At 34.0% G+C, this 22,599-nt stretch overlaps 1 protein-coding gene across 8 annotated transcripts in view; it reads left to right on the top strand.

Annotated features, from left to right (window-relative positions):
• The window catches only part of LOC136027404 (neuronal synaptobrevin-like), a 39,627-nt gene extending 22,364 nt beyond the window's left edge, over positions 1-17,263 (top strand). For 2 of the 8 annotated variants that reach the window (XM_065704636.1, XM_065704638.1), the window contains exons 5-6: positions 5,494-5,545; positions 17,027-17,263. In XM_065704636.1, coding sequence (XP_065560708.1) covers positions 5,494-5,545; positions 17,027-17,058 — 84 coding nt within the window. In that variant the 3' untranslated portion in view covers positions 17,059-17,263. Of the gene's footprint in view, positions 1-4,172; positions 4,225-5,493; positions 5,546-7,067; positions 7,093-12,475; positions 15,609-17,026 lie in introns of those variants that run through there. The other 6 variants (XM_065704637.1, XM_065704640.1, XM_065704634.1 and 3 more) reach the window with 4 other exon arrangements.
• Positions 17,264-22,599: the final 5,336 nt, after the last annotated feature.

Here is a 22,599-nt window from a genome sequence, read left to right as displayed (position 1 = left end):
CACAACTAGGCAATTATCTGCGTAATGAGTAATTTGCATAGAGTGGCATGAGATTGTGGCTGATTAAATGTGCGCACAACTTAGTAGCGCTGACATAAGGAGACAATTTATGCAGAAATGTTGGAAATCAAAATACGAAACTTTAAGATCATTTAGACCGATATTCTTATGCCTGCAAACAAGACACAATCTATAAATTCTATTGGAATATACCCAATACGGATTTTTTTTTACCACCATCTCTAACCAAAAACAGAGCTCATTGTAGAACAAGATTTTTGTTAGACATATTGACCTCAATATGTCTGAGAGACTTTCTCTGAGAGGACGTGGGTTCGAATCCCAGTGTACCCAATTCTTCAGTTTGGGACGGGGGTCACTGGCGTGACTCGTAAGCTTAGCCAGAGTCGACCCAGCTCTAAATGGGTACCTGGAGAAATCTGGGGAAGGTAAATAGGAAGGGTGTGCAAAAGCACAGGATGGCTGGCCCTCAACCCCCCATTGCACTTCCTGGCTGAAGGGAAAGAAACGGAGATCAGCACCGCCGGTAGGGACTGTAGAGTCTAATGCCGTATCCTTTACCTTTTTTTTTATTGACCTCAAAGCATAGCGAGTATGATTATCATTCAACGAAGGCTTATTAAAGATAAAATCAAGATACCGAAATACCTTCAAAAAGGGCAGATTATTAACGCATCATTGACGCATTGAGTCGTCTTCAGTAATCTAAATGAGTAAAATAAATACAAAATAAAAACTTCCATAGAAAACGAGAGATTTAAAACTAAAACTAACTATAAAATAGTCCCAACATCCTGACTTAAAGCAGGTTCAGCTAGGACCTGACCTTATCGTCATCAACACAAAAACTATCCGAGAGTGTGGAAGGTAGAAGGGCTGTCCTAGAGTGCTGTGGGGTGAAAGTACATTGCCGTGACGAACATAATTTGCCATAGAAAAAGATGAATTCATTTCATAGCTCGAACGAATCATAAAGAATGCTTAGCAAACCGAAAAAAAATGGGAGCTACATTCCCTCTTCCCCTCTCCATCAAGTAGTCCTGGAACTATAAATTGTGTTAAATATTAAAGGAAATACAAGTTTACATTTTGAAAGGTAAATGAGAATACGAATGCTTAAATTAAAGGTTCGGAAATGACTTGACTGGCATGAAACATATACATACGTGGCTTAACACATCTAATGAACTTTATGTCTTTTCAGCACTTTTTTGATCATTATTTTTGAACAAAACTTTGGTTTATATTTATTTGCTTTTTCTCAGTGTGTTAGTTATTATTTTTGGATAAACAAATATGTAGTTTTCTTTAACTCTTGTATTATATCCTTCAACATAATCCCTAGACAATTTAAAAAAGAAAACACTCTTCTAATAATTCGAGACAACTTTTTTGAGTCTTAAAGAGTAGAACACCTATCAACAACATTTCAACTTTTTCGAACTGTACTTACCCCAGATATTTGTGTTAGTGACGCGCTTTCAAAGGATTCTCAAGCAAGGCGGAGGACACTTTATTATAAAACTTTTAAGGATATAAAGCAGCTTAAAATTATTCACAAGGTCAAATGATTGACGCAGATGAACAAAACAAGATAAAACATGTGCAAATGGTCTGTAGTACTTATTATCAGTATATTGGAAAAAATGGCACGTTCCATTGTAAGAAGTTTCTTATGGGCAAAATAAACTGTTGGTTTTGAGATTCTAGACGGAATAGGAGAAGACGTTCAGACAGTTCTGACATAGTGGTTGTCCACCAATAGGCTGGGAAATACTTGTTTTACTAGAAGCACGCATGCAGTTTTCCCTTGTGGGGACCAGTGCACCGTTATTAAAGATTGAGAAAATATCGCAAGATTAAAGAGCGCAGAAGAACGACTGTGAGAATGAAGAAACAGATTCAGAGGTTTCTTAATTTGTTTGAAGATAAACTATGCGATCCTCCAGTTAAATTAGACTGTAGTTTTGGATCAACAAATAAATCTTCTTTGGCAGAAAACTCAGTCAAATCGGATTACGCAGGGCTAGCATCAAAAGTCGAACAAGCTGTTGAATCATCAACTGAATTAAAAACATGCTCAGAGTGGCTGGTCCAAAATAAATATATAGATTAAGGTTTTGAATTTGCTTCAACCCCTGCGGGGAGGCAACAAGTTGTATGGTTTGAAGCAGAAACCAGATGCTAACCCAGCACAAATGATCGTACAGCGAATCATTACAAAGAATCTGCTATGCGTGAAGGCGTAATGAGCAGGGGTTATAGCTGACAATTTTAAAAAGCTGCTCACTAAACCAGAAGGGAGCCTGCTCCATGACCCGCAGTGTTGTTTCTCATTGAACTTACGAAACGGCATAAGTGTTGGCCAGAACTTTGGGCTAAGGTTCATGTACCTTTTTACGGCCGACAAAAACATAGGGCAAATGAAACAAAAGTTTTTTGAACTTGAGAACCAACCCAAATGCGCTACCGGGATTTCATTTTCTCAAATGAAAGGACCCATCTTAACACACTTCCTCAAAAAGAAAGAATGCCGCCCCATATTAACCAAGGCGTATCTGGAGTAGATGAAAGCAATAAGAAAAGGAAACAAAAAAAAAAGGATTAGAAATGATAAACACAAAAAGGAAAGCTAGTAAACTGGAAAAGAAACAATGGTACAAAATTTTCTTTCGCCAAACCGAGTAACAATAAAGTCTTTTTCAAATAACACTTCTTTCAAAGAAAACTAACTGGGAAATGAAAAAAGTACTATTAATAGATGTTCATCCGTTGATCGTAACCGCCTTTGCGGATTGGGACTGGGGAAACCGGTCAAGAAATAGGAAAACTTTTTAGTGGTCTATTTTTTAATAGTAAAACAGGGCTTTTATGGTGGGATTCCTCAGTATTTTTTTCTCGCAATTCGGTGAAAAGTTAGAAAATGGTGATTGTGACATATGCTTCCACAGTCTAAATAATTTCTCAAAGATAAGAACTTCAAATTTCCAGTCAATCGCTTTCGAAGCTTATAGTGAGATGATTTTTTTTTTTTAGATTCTTGACTGCAAATGTTTTACTCTATTTATACATTTATATTATATTATACATTATATTATAATATATAATATTATAAATATAATATAATATTATAATATATTATACATTGTCGAACGTTATAAGTACTGCACAACAGTTCATTCCCAAAGCTAACGTGTTAAGATCGAATCCTGAGCATTCAATTGCTGTGTTTAATGGCCATCTGATAAAAAAAAAAATCATTATTGACAAATGCTTGAACTTAACTAGAGTGGTTTGATAAAATCACAAGTGAAGCTCTAGTTAAAAATCAAGTCTTCGAAATTAATGGGTGGGCTTCATGTTACGTCCTGATCTTTTTTTTTTTTTTTTTTTTTTTTTTTTTTTTTTTTTTTTTTTTTTTTTTTTTTTTTTTTTTTTTTTGGTGTATACTTTTGAATTCTTGTGTGAGCACTGTCCCTATAAGTCTTTCCTCTTCGATCAAATTTGAAGAGGTCTGGAATTCTAACGAAGCTTAGGTTTAGTTTAAGGCACAAAAATAAATTATCTGGGATGAAATCATTGTAGGCTAAGTCCATGAACCCCCCCCCCCCCTTAGATAATTCGCTACAGAAGACATAATCCCAAACAAACAGGTATTAAAATGTTTAGTAAAATGCATCTTTTTGAGCCCAGAATGGGGAAATTTTCAAAATCGAGAATTTTTAAAGAATCTACGAGCAAAAAAGATAATTTTTAAGTCTATATTTGTTATTTGATAGAATAACCTATTTAAGTCTGTTTTATTTAGGAGAAAAATACTCGTTAATCATGTGATTTTCTTCTCAACAAACATGCAGAGGTTGAAGTTGTGGTAATGTCGTGGACAAAACTATTAATCAGGTTGATCCATTTTCAGTGAGAAAATGATTGTTAGGTTGTTTTTTTCGTAAAAAGAAAAAAAAAACAGAAGAAAATAAATTACTTGCTTTGATTTCCTGTTCTGTATTGTAAAAGCATAGGCATAAAAAAAGTGTTGGTGAGACAAAGCAGTACGTTTCTCCAAAATGCATCACCATTCAAATTAAAGTTCTCGACCACAGAGATGGAAGCTATGTACCATTCAAAAGAACTAATTTTTGTTTTATATCCAGATGATGCTGATTATGGGAGGCGTTGGCCTAATTTTACTTGTAATCATCATAAGTAAGTTGCTTTTCAACGTGTTTACGAATGTTCCATCCAAGATCAACCGTTTCGCATGTATCCTTATCCCTTCTTTTTTCCTTTTTTTATTTTTGCTCGATCGCCTATATTTTGCCTGTGAGCTTGCAAATGAAAAGGAAACCATATACGAAGCCGTAACATTTTTGTTTCAGCAGTTACATTGACTTAGAATTTTGCGCTTACAGTTACCGAAGGTTGCAAAGATAAATGTTTATGAAACGCGTTAAGACCTAAACATAAACTATTACATAAACATCACATTCGAATCGGATTAAGAACAAAATAAGTTTGCAGAATTGTTATTGCTAGTGAACTAATATTTCTAGTAAAATTATGAAACCGTGTTCTCATTATTTCTACCTAGACTTCAGTGCCATTCGCGTCCCTGGTCGTGCAGCTCTGTTTTTATGCACAGGTCGTGCAGCTGTGTGCTGCAGCACAGGCCATGCAGTTCTACGAGTAAAAAATTGTTACTGGGCTGAAACAAGTTATAACTAAGCATCCAGTTGTATTCTCTAGAACTTGGTAACTACAAATTAAAACTATCGAGATCAAAAAGCTTTCTTGGAAACCATTTTTATCATCTCTATCATAAAAGTGGCGTTCCCATGTCTTGTAGGCCTCAATGCCTATATATGTGGCAGATTAGATGTCCTTGTTTATGGCACGGAAGTCTAGCTAGACCTTGATGTGAACGCCATTTAAAGCTCTTAAAATGGAGAAGTGATCTGTAATAAGCCCAGCCGAGACTATTGAAAGGGTACTCTGGTTTTTTCCTACAATCCTCACAAGTTCATTGACGATGTCCCACTAAGTTTAAAAACGGTCTCCTAGCCTGCAAAATAGTTGCTTGGCATGGAAAGACATTGCTGTTGACTTTTAATTTCTAAGTAAAAAAAAGGTCTAGCTAACTATATTTCGCTGCTTTTTGTTATAATAATGTAAGTTTTAAAGTTTTCTTCTGGGGTTTATCAATACATTTATGATAGACTCTGTTCTCATTTCAAGTATTTCATCATTAAGTATGAACTTTACATCTTTTTTTGCAGGCTACTACGACTTTTTTGCAGGCTACTTCGACGGGTTTGGGTTGGGGGAGGGGGATTCAGCCTTTGAATAGCACGTTAATGTGAACTCAGTTTTAACGTGTTGTTATTTGGACACCTTTTCTCGCGTTGCTTTTTTCTATATTATCCCGTTGATTTTTAATTTACACAATCTAACCCTTTTATCCCCTTCTTTTGCTAGATGTGGCTAATAATTGGTGTAATTGCTATTGTGGTGCTGATCATCATCATCAGTAAGTATTTTTGATGCTTATTTTTTACCATTTGTGCTTTCAACATGTTTCTTTAGTGTTCTCATCGCCTTTAACCCCTGCAACTTAACTATCATGCACAATAAAACGCTTATATATGTTACAACGAATAAGGTTGTATGTGCAAGAAATCCAGTATTATTCAAATTGCCAGTTGAATTTAACTTTATTGCACTGGACGTAATGAATGATTGATTGTATTCAGATACGAAACAGGTACGCAGTATTTCACTATTTAATCTACAAGATGCTACAAAATATCAGAAATTGTAAATTGTAAATAAAATTGTAAATTGAAAATAAAATAAAATTAAAAATTGAAAATAAAATTAAAAATTGAAAAACTAAATACCACAAAGAAAAACAATGAATTGGACATAATACGATATTAGTTTTTGATAAAAGTTTCTTAGATGGATCAACTGGTATAGGGGTAAAATAAAACAAAACAAAACATTTTGACCTTGATTTGGGGGGGGGGGGGTTAAATTGTTACACAAGGTAAATTATGCTAAGTTTTTCAGAATATTTGGACTTGATATTTAGGATGTTAGGATTTAAATTAAGAGAAAAAATAAGAAAATAAAAGAAATTAGATTTAAAAATAAAATTAAAAATTGAAAATAAAATTAAAAACTGAAAAACTAAATACCACAAAGAAAAACAATGAATTGGACATAATACGATATTAGTTTTTGATAAAAGTTTCTTAGATCGATCAACTGGTATAGGGGTACAATAAAACAAAACAAAACCTTTTGACATTGATTGGGGGGGGGGGTTAAATTCTTACACAAGGTAAATTATGCTAAGTTTTTCAGAATATTTGGACTTGATATTTAGGACGTTAGGATTTTGTTCGTATAAGTTTTTGGTATCTAGCTTTTCATTATATTCAAAGAACTAAAAATTCGTACAATAGTTGAAAACAGTAGTGAATGGGACATAAATCACGATATTAAATAATGATTAAAACAGTACTTTCACAGCTTCTCTCCAAAATTCAAGGTTAGTGCTTTAAGTGTAATCATACCATCTATTAAGTTTATAATAAGACAAACTTTATTTTCGTATACAAGGTTTTCCATATGTATTTTTCGCTTGTCATGATTAGCAGACTAATATAATCCATGTTATATGTAATAATTCAATCCTCCAATGATCAAGTTTAAGGTTAAGTATATCACCTGCATTTTTTTTTTTTTTTTTTTTTTTTTTTTTTTTTTTTTTTTTTGAAAGAAAAGTAGTGAAAGAAAATATATTGCCAGTTTGAGAAAATATGCTACTTCTTTTAAAAACTATCTGTTCCGTTGTATTGGAGTAAGGAAGGTTAGACTCTATTTTATTCATAGGATTTATTGGATTTTGATTGCTGTTTTCCTCTACTCCATATGATAAAAAAATCACTAATGTTGTGATTAAACCACTAATGTTGCTTACGAATACTTGTCTTATATGTGCTGCTTATATGTGTTTAACTGTCTCAATTTTTTCTGCTTTCCAGTGAAGTTCTATTGAAGTGTGGAAAGGTATACTTTAACCTCTGTTTCATTTTATTCTGTATTTTGTTCTTAGCTTAGATTCTGCTTTATTTGCATTCCTGTTATATTTATGCCAATTCTATACATATTTGTCCCTGATTGGGGAAAACATCCATGCATTTTTCCTCTTGCTTCTTTCTGATTTTTTTTTCACATTGAAGTTCGTCTTATCTTCTGCATGCATCCTTATGAAAGTTGATGGTGCTGTATGAGAGCGTTTAATAATATCTTAACTTCACTTAAAATAATGACATAATTCTTTAGTCAATGTCTTTTCTAAGTCTTTCAAGCAAAGTTTTATTTACCCTGCATATACTTGATACAAAAACTGCTACACAATATGTGTTGGTTTCTATAACAAACTTTAAAATAACCTAAATAATCTTTGAACAAGATATTCAAATATTGGAAGGGCACCTAGATAAATGTTATGGTCTGAGATGTATTTTTTGTGTATTGTCAGGAACGACTGTGTTACATCTTGACTTTATCTTCAAAGGTGAGGTTGTCAAGGAGTTGACAATCTCTGTTTCTAGGAAGATACTTCTAGTCAGAACTCTCTTGGGGTATGCAATTCGATTGGGCCTGGTCATCCTGCGTGTGAAGACTGGATGTTTTTTCTACATTCTAAGAATATATTACTATATAGCCTAATAATCCTCCTTTGAAGGCTTGCATTAGGCTTATTGCTAAAAAAGGATGCTTGATTTTTGCAGGAGATTCTAAAATTATGTTGGTGCCACTCTATGAGATCTAGAATAGGTTATCAAAGCTAATCTGGAACACCAATTGGACATTATTGCAACCTCTAAGTAAGAAATATGCTGTGATGTCAATGACTGTTGTATACAGCTACATCCCTGCCCTGGGACGAGCTATCTTGGCCTGTATTGTCGTTTGCTTTGGCATCGTGTGTGCTCAAAGAAATCCAATACCCATGAATTACCTGCCACAGGAGACACTCCCCGTTCAATTCTTGAAGAACGCCATTATCAGACGCTGGACTTTCAACTGGAACAGTCTTTCGAAGGATCTTCCTTGAAAACCCGTCTGTGGGATCGTCCAAAAGAAAATTCAGGATGTAAATTCAACACTAAGTCAAAAACTAATTTTCTGGTATATCAGATTTTAATTAGTGACCTGGCAACAAAAAGATATAAGACAGTACAGTCAAACTGGTCTAGAAACATAACGGTTTATGAAGCAAGCTGGAAAATTGATTACCCGTATCTGTCAAAAGCATGACCAGTGGATAACCTCTTGGTGGTTTCGTAACATCCAGCATTGGTCTGACACATCGACCAAGCCAATTACCTGATTGAGTTTCAATCATCTGATTGGCTCTCCATTTACTGCTTGTGGTAGAGTAAGAACCTGGCTTTTAATTATCAGATATAATTTGGATCCCTTAGTTACAGGAATTACGGGAGACCGTGGGACCAGAGAAATTTCAAATCGTTAAGCCAGTAGCAGTTGGTTTGAGCTTTCATGTGCCGAGCGTTAGACTATATTTTGGTCACCACAGTGAACCAATAATTTTTGAATCCAAGAGCACTGTGTACCTCCTTGGGAAAACTGTTTTTTTTTTCTAGTGAATTTGAAAGAATTCGAAATTTGCCTATAGGGGCCTCAATTCTAGATTCGATTCTCTTTGAAGAATCAGTTTTTAAACTTTCATAAATTCAGAGTAATGGACGGTGACATGGTTTTGGCTAATTTTTGGTGTTTTCCTAAGATTTTTTGGCTTCTTATTTTATATTGCAGAAATTTAATTGAATTTTGTTATTTTAAACTGCAGGTTACATATATGTTTGAAACTACTGGTAAATTCCCACTAAAATTACTTTCAGTTCTAATTTACACTTTTGGCGTTTTATATATCTGAAAAATTGTTTTTCTGTTTATTTCTATATATTTTCCATTCTAGCATGGTGTAAACAGGTTGCATTTTCGTTTTCTGAGCCTCTGCTTGAAATCTGACAAATTCTTATTTGCAGACTTTTTAATAGGCATTTTTTTCTTATTCTTTAATAGTTTAGATTTTGTATTATTATTTTTTTAGGAACTTGGTTATTTTTTTTAGCTAGCATTAGTTATTCTATCTTATGTTCAGCGTCGCCTAACGAGCATTACTTAAAATAAGAGCCGTGGGTTTCATGAAATATTCAAGTTAATCTATTGTAGGTTCACTTGGAATGGGAGATCTAAACTGTCTAAAGTTTAATCTTATCGATCTTCTAATAAATTGGCACCAAAATTAAATCATGTTAATCTTGATTAATATGATTTTTTGCCTTTTTTGATGTTATGATAAATAAAAATTGTTTATAACATTGCTCTTTACCTTTGTTCTGAAAATAACTTATATTTTTGCTTTTAATATGTCTATTAAGCTGAGATACAGAAAACTGATTAAGCTGAGACACATGGGAATATATTCGGAATTGGGCGAAGAAGAAGCTTAAACAGGTTGGGACGGAGGAGTGTTTTTGAAAACGAATGACTTTAAATTTACTTGGAAACTCCTACTGTTTAAACTGTACCCATCATTTAACAAAAGAATGTATGTTGTTTTTTTTTATTCCTAAATGCTCAAAAAGTCACATTAAGTACACTTGACTCAGTGAAAAGACGAGTGAATGTGTCAAAAAGAACGGAAATACAGATTTATCCCCCATCTTCATGCACATTTTTTGAAACAGAATTAATATTTGCAGTGCAAATAATGGAGATCATACAAAATGTTATTTGAATGGAAATCTAGTTTTATTTAATTGATGATGTAATTTCAGTTGTTATGCAATCGTAATTGATGGCGATATTCTTTTTTAGAACTTAATTTTTATTAATTCTTAATTTATTTACGTTCCACCTAGGCCGCATCCAGGTTGGTTTGATCCAACTCCCCTCCTGAAATTTATGCCTGATTCGTAAAATCGTTAGAAAAACATATATGATGTGTTTTTTTTAAGTTCTTTTGGACCCCATCTCGATACGGCCGTATATACCATAAATAGCTAACTTTACTATGCGATATGGATAGAAGCTATATATAATGTTATAAAACAAGAGCTAATGGCTCATTTGGCACTTGTGATGAGGCAAGAAGAGCCAAGAGCTCTATGAGCTCTAACAAAATTCTAAGAATCAATAGATTGATTTAAAAGGAAAATCATAGGCTTAATGCCGGTCGGGATTTAAAATAAGAGCTCTGAGTCACGATGTCCTAAATATCAAAATTCATTAAGATCCGATCACCCACTCGTAAGTTATAAATACCTCATTTTTTTCTAATTTTCCTCTCCCTTTAGCCCCCCAGATGGTCGAATCTGGGAACACGACTTTATCAAGTCAATTTGTGCAGCACCCTGACACGCCTACCAATTTTCATCGTCCTAGCACGTCTAGAAGCACCAAACTCGCCAAATCACTGAACCCCTCCCCCCAACTCCTCTAAGTCCAATCACGTATCTAGAATATTTGCTTATTCTATCCACCAAGCTTCATCCCGATTCCTCCACTCTAAGTGTTTTCCAAGATTTCCGATTTCCCCTCCAACTCCCTCCAATGTCAACAGATCTGGTCGGGATTTGAAATCAGAGCTCTGAGACATGGAATCCTTCTAAATATTAAATTTCATTAAGATCCGGTCGCCCGTTCTTAAGTTAAAAATACCTCAATTTTTCTAATTTTTCCAAATTAGCACCCTCCAGCTCCTCCAAAGAGACCGGACCCGTTCCAATTATGTCAATCACGTATCTAGAACTTGTGCTTATTCTTCCCATCAAGTTTCATCCCGATCTCTCCACTCTAATTGTTTTCCAAGATTTCCGTTTCCCTCCTCTAACCCCCTATGTCCCCGGATCCAATTCGAGTCGAAAATGAAGCATCTAAGACATAAGATCATTCTATATATCAAGTTTCATTAAGATCCGATCATCTATTCCTAAGATAAAAATACCCCAATTTTCACGTTTTCCAAGAATTCGGGGTTCCCCCTCCAACTCCCCCCAATGTCACAGGATCTGGTCAGAATTTAAAATAAGAGCTTTAAAGCACAAGATCCCTCTAAATATCAAATTTTATTAAAATCTGGTCACCCGTTCGTAAGTTACAGACACCTCATTTTTTCGAATCCCCCCCCGCCCAACTCCACCAAAGAGAGTGGATCCGGTCCGGTTATGTCAGTCATGTATCTTAGACTGGTTTTTATTCTTCCCATTCAGTTACATCCTGATCTCTCCGCTTTAAGTATTTTCTAAGATTTCAGACCCCCCCCCCCAATGACGCTGGATCCAGTTGAGATTTAAAATAAGAGATCTGAGTTACGAGGTCATTCTAAATATGAAGTTTCATGAAGATCCGATCACTCCTTCGTAAGTTAAAAATACGTCATTTTTTCTAATTTTTCAGAATTAACCCTCCCCCAATAGAGTGGATCCGTTCCAATTATGTCAATCACATATCTAAGACTTCTGCTTATTTTTCCCTCCAAGTTTCATCCGATCCCTCCGCTCTAAACGTTTTTCATGATTGTAGGTCCCCCCCCCTCAAACTCCCCCCAATGTCACCAGATCCGGTCGGGATTTAAAATAAGAGCTTTGAGACACGATATCCTTCGAAATATCAAATTTCATTGAGATCCGATCACCCGTTCGTAAGTTAAAATACCTCATTTTTTTCTAATTTTTCAACTGCTCCAAAGAGAGCGGACCCGTTGTACTTGTGCTTATTTTTCCCACCAAGTTTCTTCCCGATCCCTCCACTCTTAAGTGTTTTCCAAGATTTTAGGTTCCCCCCAACTCCCCCCCCCCAATCTCACCAGATCCAGTCGGGATTTAAAATAAGAGCTCTGAGACACGATATCCTTCCAAACATCAAATTTCATTAAGATCTGACCAACCGTTTGTAAGTTAAAAATACTACATTTTTTCTATTTTTTCCGAATTAACCCCCCCTCCCGATGGTCAAATCGGGAAAAATGACTATTTCTAATTTAATCTGGTCCAGTCCCTGATACGCCTGCTAAATTTCATCGTCCGTTTCTAGCTTACCTGGAAGTGCCTAAAGTAGCAAAACCGGGACCGAGAGACAGACAGACAGACCGACAGAATTATCGATTGCTATATGTCACTTGTTTAATACCAAGTGCCATAAAAACAACAACTAAATATACAAGATATTTCTTGGTTTTGGGCAGTTTTGCTGAGTAGGCTCAAATCTGATTCAACGGATTTCCAACTTTATTTCCTTTTAATTTTATTTTGATATTCTACTCTTGGCTTAATGATATATGTATTTATGTTATGATAACTTGTTCTATTTTAACTAACAGTGGATATTTTCTTTTCTTGCTGCCTATTAACGACAGGTTGGTTCACCTAAGGATTGAATAAGGTTTCCGAGCTCTTGACTGTCCATTGAGTTTCTGTTTAATTTTCCGGTTATTGTGTGTGAATACTGTATGTGAATAGCTTCTTAGGCACCTATTTATTATTATTGCTATGGCCCTTTTGTGCAGCTTCTGCTATACTATTTAGTTTCTCTTTGGACATTAAGCATATCCTGGCATAATCGGAAAAGGAGATTTAGAGTTTTTTTGTGTTATTTCCTGTTTAATCCCTGTATTTTTACTTATACTCTTTGTTTGTGTATTTAATCAAATAAGTTATGTATTTTAATATTTAGCGATTAGCTATTGAATGCTAATTATAATCAGCTTTAAGGATGATCTCATTAGTACTTAAAATTATGTATGCGTTGATAGATAGATAGATAGGATGATATGTAATAAGATGATGTATAAGTGCCTATCTCTGAATGTTGAAAAATATCATTAGTAAATGTAGTGGTGGTTGTCAGGAATATTTTTACCAGCGTTGTCGCATAGACATTTTGCTAACTGTATCGACTTATCACCTTATATGAATAATACGGTGATCGAATCGATGTAATAAATTTTGTTAATAAATAAAGGATCCTTGGAGCCTGGCAGTAGCGGTATCAAACTTTTCTTTAGGTTTCATTATTTAAGTACAAAATATTTTCTATGGCAGGACTGACATCGTGGGAGGGGATATCCCCGCCCTCCCAAGATTTAAAAAATAAAGTTTCGGTATTCTTGTTGAGAAAACGGGAAAACTAAAAATGCACCCCCACCTAGTTAAAAAAAACCCACATTTGTTGTATTTTCAGAAAAAGAAATCATGCCCCATCCTACCCCTTTGACTTCACTTGGCAATCTTATTACATATGATCTTTAGTAGATCTTTAGTAGTCTAATTTGTTGATAGTTCTGTAAATATTAACTTTTGTTTTGTTTGGACAGTCGATGCGGTAAATTTTACCCGAGCTTTTACGGTGAAAGAAGAATAAATTAAAGCAGTTTGTTGATTGTTCTACTTTTCTTTTTGGTTGCGTGCTTCGAGAAGTCGACTATGAAAAATATATATAATAAATATAAATAGTTCTTCCTGGGCCGTTTGTGGTGCATAAGGTATCTGTAAATATTTCCTTGGAGCGTAATTAACCGACCGACCTCTTTTTCCCGTCAGCCCTGCAGTAGCTGGGACCGAACTTCGGGAACTGTATTTTCAAACAGAAATCAGTCCACTGCGCTACTGCAGGTCAATGAAACAATCCAAATGTTAAATTTTCGCTCCATTTTGGCACAGTACTTCAGGTTTGGCTTCAATAGTGGTATAAACAGATATCAAATCCTCTTAAAAAAAATTACGATCAGTAAATATTACGCTGAATCATAATATCTACAAATGTAGTAAATAAATAATTTGAATTGCTAAAAGTAATTTAAAGTTAAAATTAGTAATTACTAGTTAAAAGTTAAAGTTACTTTTAAGTAATTATGCCGTAATAAAAGCATAGAATTATAAAAATTTAAACTTAAATTGCTCCAGACGCTGAATCTTTAACGTAGAATTTAGCTTAACCTAAATTATTGTTTCTGAACATGATGCGTATTTAAGGGATCTTTGTTGACTGTAGTTTCAGTTTCAGTGAAACTGAAACGTCGAGTTTCAGTGACTGTAAAATTAAAGTAGATGTTCCTTATTATCTTGATTGTATGGCTATTATTGTTGAGTTGAATTTGCTGAATTATTTAATATTTAAAGTAGCCTGCCGGACAGTGGCGTAGCTAGTGGGCAAAGGGGCAATCTTGTCTTCAAGTGTAGCGTCTGTTAGGGCAAAGTGTACAATAGATAAATATGTTTAATTTTTTCAATCGTTGGGAGATTTGTTGAACGGGGAAGCAACAGTTGGCATTGCCCCCTGTGCTGGAAAACCTACCTACGCCTCTGCTACCGGGATTAGCAGTGCAACGAAAGTTTAATCATCTCTAACGTTACATTTATGTTCTTTCAATAAGATTAAGTAGGTAGAGTGTAATGAAGTACATACATAAATTTTTACAGTTGCTTCTTTACTCATGGTTTTCTATGCTTAATCAGTTTGTGTAGCTTTTTTGGTTTGCTTTAGTGAGCTTTTAGTTATTTTAATTGGCCGTGATTTAGTAAGTTTGCTTCCAATTTTTTAGGCCAATTTATAATTATCTTGTCATCGTCTCCCAAACTTGAAAATTTGTCTAAAATTGGCCCAGATTAATTTGAAATGAGAGGTTTTTCTATGAGAAGAAAAAGTATAAGCAATCAAGACTGTCTAGCATAATACTATAAGGCCGCAAAAACAACTATAAAACCAAGATGAAAATATTACTGGAATTTTTTATTTATTTCTTATTATATATATATATATATATATATATATATATATATATATATATATATATATATATATATATATATATATATATATATATATATATATATATATATATATATATTAAGATAATGACGACTTTAGAACACATTTGAAGATAATTATACTTTTATTGAACTTGCTTGTTTTCAGCATGCGAACCTAGCCCTATTTATTTTATAATTTTGAAAAAATAGTTTAAAAACAAAAGAATCTGCCTAATATCAGAAAATGTTAGGGTTGAATCCAGAAAATTTGAACTTTCCAGAAATAGGGTCGAATGGGTAATGCTGCACTGTTGTTGACGTTCGCAGTTTTAATGCGTAAATACATGTCAAAGTGCCAATTTTCATTACATTAGTATCCCAGGCTCAGTAGGAAGGGTTCTAAGTTTAGTTTATTGCTTGAGCACTCTAGCAGCCCTCCTCCTTTAGTGGATGCGCTACTGGTTGAGCATAGCTATTTGTATCATCATTACATTTCAACACTGGACACGGGCATTAAGTACATGTCTCTTTATTATAATTACACATCTCTTTACTAAGTAACACAGAAAGTGGTTTCCTTATTGCTCATATATCGACTATTTGCAACAATTTCGTAGAGACAACCTGATTAAGAGCGGATGAATCCAGTCTCAATGTTTCAACTCCAATTATGTTACGTTATGTCACATTGACCTGTCTATTTGTTCAATTCTGATAAAAGAAAAAAATATTTTAGTAGATCAGTGCTTGAAAGCTAGATCAGTGCTTCAATTAGATCAGCGCTTGAATAATCAGTGCTTGTTCTAATTATTGATTTGATGTAATAATCTAAATTTCTGGACGTATGTGTAATGAAGGTTGAATTGTTTTAATTGTTTTTTCTTGTAATTGGAAAATATTGACTTGGCACTTTTCTTCTAGTTACTAATCTGGGTTGGAAAGTAATAAATTTGCCAGTAGATAATGTTTTCTGTCCAGCGTCGTCTTTGGTTTTTCTGATTCCCCCCCCCCCCCCTACAAATTAGTATTTCCAAATCTGCATACTTCAAAAGCTCATCTTGCTAAATAATATGAATATTCGTTCAAATTAAATATTTAATCAACTCCTACTAGTGTTCATTAGCTTCTGATGATGATTTGCAATCCTTATGAAGTAACAAGACCCGCATATGCTTTTTTATTCCAGTTTTTATTGTATCCATTGTTTTTCTAATGTGCTGCAAATTTCCTCCTCTTTTATCTGTATGTAAAGAGTCATTATCGGAGTAGATGGCGGATTTAATGTTGTTGCGGATGTACATTAATGCTTTTGACCAACAAATAAATGTTAAAATTACATACCATGGAAAACGTTTCTTTGTTGGAAAATGTGGAGAGTGGAAATATGACACTCGACGAAATTTTAATATTTGGCTCATTAATTTAAGCTTAAACATTTAGCTCATTGCATTTTGCTCCAGCTGAATGGTTTATAAATTTTTGAATGAACTTTTTACCATTTCATTTAACACCATAGATTTATGAATTCTAATTTTAGGAGGTTATTTAAATTCTTTTACCTTTTATACATTTTGACCTAAAAGAAGTAAGATTTTTTACAACTATGCTCTTATACAACTTAAGCAATATCCATGATGGACAAATCCCTCTCAAAGTAAAAAAAAATTAAATATGGTCTCTTTTGTTATTTATTTGCCATAAAAGATCCATTTTCTGGTTAACTGGAATTACATCCTGTAATTCGAAAAACCTGCAATTACTTGAACAAAAAGTGGAAAAAGACGAAATATTTCGAGCAGAAATTGAAAGAGTCGAGTTTACTTAAACAAAAATTGAGAGTTGCGAAAACTTTACGACAAAAACTTGAAACAGCAAAAAAACTGTGATTTCAGATGTAATAATCAGTAAGGGTTATTAACTAACGCCATCTTAAAATTTTCATCTTTCGCGTCATACGCATTGACTTGCTAGACAATGTTGTTCAAGCGTTGATGTTCAGACATGCTGTCATTGGCAAAGTAATTTCTTGTATTTATTTTATTGCTTTTTCTCGTTTTCTTCATTAGTTTGATATTGATTAAGTATTCATGGTTGAAAATCCCAATTTTATGGTGAATGCATGCATATGACTCTTGATTTATTTCTTGCTTTCTTTTTAGTTGCTGCCACCTCTGGAGGTGATTCCCCATGAATTTTCACCAACTTTACCAATAATTCCTTTTCTTTTTGAAGCGCTGCCTAGGAGAATGGATATCTATATGTGTATATATCGTTATAAGATTAATATGTTATGGACGTCAGTTTCATTCTTTTCCTTATGAATGTATAGTATTAAAAAAGTGGTTTCAAATATTGTAAGCTTGTTAATGATCGTAATAAATTGGTGTAACGTCTAATGGCTTTGAAAATGTGTTGACTGAAATAGGACTGAAGCAAAATTAAACATCCATTTTTTTTATAGCTACCGCAATTTATTTTGCGATGCACTAGTGTTATTTGCTGCTAAAACATAGCTATACTTTTTCTTAGTCCAAGCTGGGAGGGGGAGTTTTTTTCAGGTCCCAGCACAAGAAAATATTCTATAATATATTTCAGAGCGATTGCTTAACTGTTTTTTTTTTTTTTTTGTTTTTTTTTCTCTCTCTTCAGGCAAATAAATTTAAAAAAGGGATGTTCTAAAAGTAGTTCAATTTATGGTAAAATGTTGGACAATACTTTTGACTTGCAACTTGGTTTTAGATCACATGTAAGTAGCTGTACTGGTCTGCTTTCACTTACGCTCAAATATTTTAAAACAGTCTATGTTCTTCGATTTCAATCCGATTCTCCAATTTCAATTTTTGCCAATTTTCTTTTTTTTAACGGCTCAGTAAAACTTGTCGAAATGTTCCTTTGTGGTTTCGGTTTCTCAAAAGCTCTTGAAAGGGCCCAAAGAAACTAATGTGTAACCTTAGAAAAGTAAAGGTATTTCGTTTTTTTAAACTGTTATTTTGTAGATTTATGCGAAGATTACCTCTGCTTGTGCAGAGTGCCCTGTTCTTGATAGTTACGGGTAATAATCGGTGGGTAAATAGTGGGTAATAATAGTATAATAGGTAAATAGTATAGGTGGGTCTTGATAGTGGGTAAATTTGGGTAATAATCTGCCTTATAAAATGATGAAATTTCCCCTCTATCTAGTTTAGATGTCTAGGATTAAGGTATCGAACGGTCTACTTTGAAAAATAAAGAAAAAGAAGTCGTGGATTATCATCTTATAATCAAGTACAGAACAGTTCTTGCTTCAACCTGCCTGAGACTCTAGGAAAGCTTGTTTTCCTAAAAGGTAACAAATAAGTATCGGTCCAATAAGAGAGTCATACTTTACCCACCATTTACCCGGGCCATTTAACCAAACACTTGGAAAATTATAGGCTCTATGACTATCTTAGTTCTATGGTTATCTACCTTAGATCTTCTGTCCTAGGAATGACGCGTGGACGGATAATAGATAGATTATGAACTAACATCATTTTTATAAAATCCTAATAAGGGGGCTAATGCAAGATTTGCCTCCCACTCAATCGGACTATCTGTCTTGGCTTTTTCAACAAATAGCCATGGCTTGATGCCCACAACTATTCGATTTTAATTCAAAAATCAACCTATAGAGGAAATCTTGCTGCAAAGAAGGTAACGATATAAAGAAAAAATATCTTTACTTTCATCTGACGAGCCATGTAAAAATGCTCTTAGAATTTCTCTTGATCAAGGTTTAATATATTTTGTGTTGCGTGTGATGCTGATGAAGAATTCAATTTGGTCTATGCATTTCGTAGATTGGCAATGCTCTCTTGTTAAAAAAAAAGGAAAGAGTACACTTTAGTACTACCCATGCAAAAAAGCGATTTTCCTTAATGATATGGAGTGGCAGCTTTTGGTACAGTATAGTGTACAAAAACTGTACCAACTATGGTACAGTTTGTTTTCGTAAAAAAAAAAAACTTTTCCCATTAAGATTAACCGAAACCATAGTTGCCATTTCCTGAATCAGCTTCAAATGGCAATTTTTTCCCACCTAACAATTTTTATATTTTTTCGTTTCTATGAACCGGGGTTCATTCTTTGCTAGAATCCTTTTCTCAAACACAAAATCCTTATCCCGCCCAATTCGAAAAATAAGTAATTTATGCAAAGATAATTTAAATACAAAAATTGTACTTTTTAATTATCGAGAACGCATCCAAAAAGTGAAGTCCGGTTAATCATTATGAAATGTACCAAAATATGATGAAAATATAATACTGTATTAACAAATTATTGAAACTACAACATATTTTGAAAATCAGGCCCCGTTTCCTAAATCAGCTTCAAATGGCAATTTTTTCCCACCTAACAGTTTTTTAAATTTTTCGTTTCTATGAACCGTGTTTCATTCTTTGCTAGAATCCTTTTCTCAAACTCTGAATCCTTATCCCGCCCATTTCAAACAATAAGTAATTTATGCAAAGATAATTTAAATAAAAACTTGTAATTGTTAATTATCCAGAACATACTTGAGAAGTTTATTTGTTTGATCTGAGCAAAGCAGTTTTTCTCTCCCTTTCGGTTATAACTAGCTTATTCTTTCGTGTAATAAACTACGATGTGGGTATATTTTAATTATTTAACATGTAAGTTTGGCTAGGGGTTAGGTATTTAATATAATGCGTTCTGGGTTGTCTGCTTTTCAAAATTCTTTGTTGTAGTTTCAACAATTTGTTACTAAAGTATTATATTTTCATCATATTTTGGTATATTTCATTATGATTAACTGTACTTCACTTCTTGGTTGTGTTCTGTATAATTAAAAAGTACAAAAAAAATTGTTGACAAAATCATGATGTTGAGTTATTTACTGATGTTTCTTCGAATCTGCATTTAAAAGGCTCGTCTTCTAAAACTTCGTATCTCCATTTTTCCCGAAAGTTATTAAGTTATTAGTATATTTATCTGTACATGGTCAGCTTAGAGGCTCTGATATTGATATTTGAATTACTGTCGTGAGTGTCAGATTCAAAATCATTAACCTACGAAAAACCCATGTCTTGAGGATTTACATTGAGTTTTGTCAAGTTTTTCGCTAAATGAAATAACCAGAACATATGGAAGTGTTGCACACAAGCTACATACAAGGTGGCAATGTTGAACTTTCCGCACTTTCTGATAATTCGGACCTATAATCGTTAGGGAAAATCAACCAGGGTTGCCGCTTCGTTAAACTGAAGCTATTTTACATGCGAAGTAGATTTTCCAAATGATAAAAAGTGCAATTTTTAAGAGACAAATTCAACCCATTGTTCTTGTAGACATATCTCCTGCTAAATGTATGTAGCTTGTGTGCAATCTTAAAAAAGAATCAATTTAAGGACAAGGTGAGTTGTAACATTCCCATGCTCTAATTATTTTTAGGAATATTTGCTTATTTTACGTTTCTTCTTGGGAGTGAAAAAGAAGTGAATGGACAGTAGGAATGTAAAAATGGTACAACATAAAAAAAAATAAGAGGGCTCTGCATAGCCGGTTTTCCGTTTGACGCAAAAATCTGCCTGAAGCGGGGAGATGAAGATTCAGAGTTTAAGAAAGGGGTAGGGTTTTTTCTTCAATTTCAAGTATTTCAACCTTTGACGAGGAAGTAGCATTCTATAATTTTTTATGGCACTTGGTATTAACCAAGTGACATATAGCGATCGCAAATTATGTCGGTCTGTCCCGGTTTTGCTACTTTAGGCACTTCCAGGTAAGCTAGGACGATGAAATTTGGCAGGCGTATCGGGGACCGGACCAGATTAAATTAGAAATAGTCCTTTTCCCAATTTGACCATCTGGGGCAGGGGGAATGGGGGGCCGGTTAATTCGGAGAAAATAGAAAAAATTAAGTATTTTTAACTTACTACCGGGTGATGGTATCTTAATGAAATTTGATGTTTGGAAGGATATCGTGTTCAAGAAACCAGAATCTTGAACAACGCTTAGAGTGGAGATGTAGCGATGAATCTTGGTGGGAAGAATAACAACAAGTCCTAGATACGCAATTGAAATAACCAGACCAGGTCCACTCTTGGAAGGGGAGAGAAGGTTGGAAGGGGGGGGGGGTAATTCGGAAAAATTAGAAAAAATTAGGTATTTATAACTTACGAACGGGTGATCGGATCTCAATGAAATTTAATATCTATGAGGACTTCATGTCTTAAAGCTCTCATTTTAATCCTGACCAGATCCGTTGACGCTTGGGGAAGTTGGAGGGGGAGACTGGAAATCTTGGAAAACACGGAGTGAAGAGATCGCGATGAAACTTGATGGAAAGAATAAACACAAGTGCTAGGTGCGTGATTGACATAACCGGACCGGATCCGATCCCTTTGGGGGGAGTTGAGGGTGGGGGTCAATTTGGAAAAGTTAGAAAAAAAGGTGGTATTTTTAACTTGCGAACGGGTGATCAGATCTTAATGAAATTTGATATTTAGAAGGACCTCGTGTCTCAAAGTTCTTATTTTTAAATCCGACCGGATCCAGTGATACTGGGGGAATTGGAGGGGAAAACTGGAAATCTTGTTTAACGCTTAGAGTAGAGGGATTGGGATGAAACTTGGTGGGAATATTAAGAACAAGTCTTAGATACGTAATTGACATAACTGGAACGAATCTGCTCTCTTTGGGGAGTTTGGGGGGATTTCTGGTGCATTGGTGAGTTCGGTGCTTCTGGATGTGCTAGGACTATGGAAATTGATAGACGTGTCAGGGACCTTCACCGTTGGCCTTGATAACAGTCATTTCACCGATTCGAATATCTGGGAGAGGGCCGGAGGGAGGAGAAAAAGTGAAAATGGAGGTAGGTTTATCTTACGAATGGATGATCGGATCTTAATGAAATCTTGATATATAGAAAGATATCGTTTCTCCGGTGCTCCATTTTCAATTCGGATCGTATCAGGGGTTATAGGGTGGTGGAGAGTGGAAACAGAAATCTTGGAAAACTCTTAGAGTAGAGAGATTGGGATAAAACTTGATGGAAGTATTAAGCACAAGTTCTAGATACGTATATAATATAAACCTTGAATATATAATATATATATAAATATATATATATATATATATATATATATATATATATATATATATATATATATATATATATATATATGTATATATATAAGTATATATGTAATATATATATATATATATATATATATATATATATATATATATATATATATATATATATATATATATATATATATATATATATATATATATATATATTATATATATATACATGTATATGTATATTGATGGGGTCTCATCCCTGTTTTTGTTTCAGATAAATGACTTGTTTTCATTTCTGTAATTACATTTGCTTCGATTTGCCGATAGTATAATTTTCAATGATAAGTTTAAGTCTCGTTTTTGAGCTATAGTTATGTGTAATAAATAATTTGCAAGCTAAATTTTACATTGGTCTTTCTGTTACTGACCATTGAAAGATAATATTTTTCAAAAGAAGCTAGGGATTTGAACTTTAATTTAGCGGATTGGCCAGGGCCAATCTAAGGTCCACCCATACAGATAGTGTTTTCTTACAAAAGAGGTATATGTTTTTTATTCTGCGTTGAGACCCCGTTTAACGAGTCTCAGAGTCGATATATATGTGTTTTGTCAAGCGACTTTTGGAAGAATACAAGTAAGCTACTTTTTACAGCCGTGTGAGATTATT

The sequence above is a fragment of the Artemia franciscana genome, chromosome 5, assembly GCF_032884065.1.
Source record: "Artemia franciscana chromosome 5, ASM3288406v1, whole genome shotgun sequence".
In the NCBI taxonomy this organism is placed as follows: Eukaryota; Metazoa; Arthropoda; class Branchiopoda; order Anostraca; family Artemiidae; genus Artemia; species Artemia franciscana.
The sequence above is the reverse complement of the archived record's forward strand: the minus strand, read 5'-3'. Positions and strand labels throughout refer to the sequence as shown.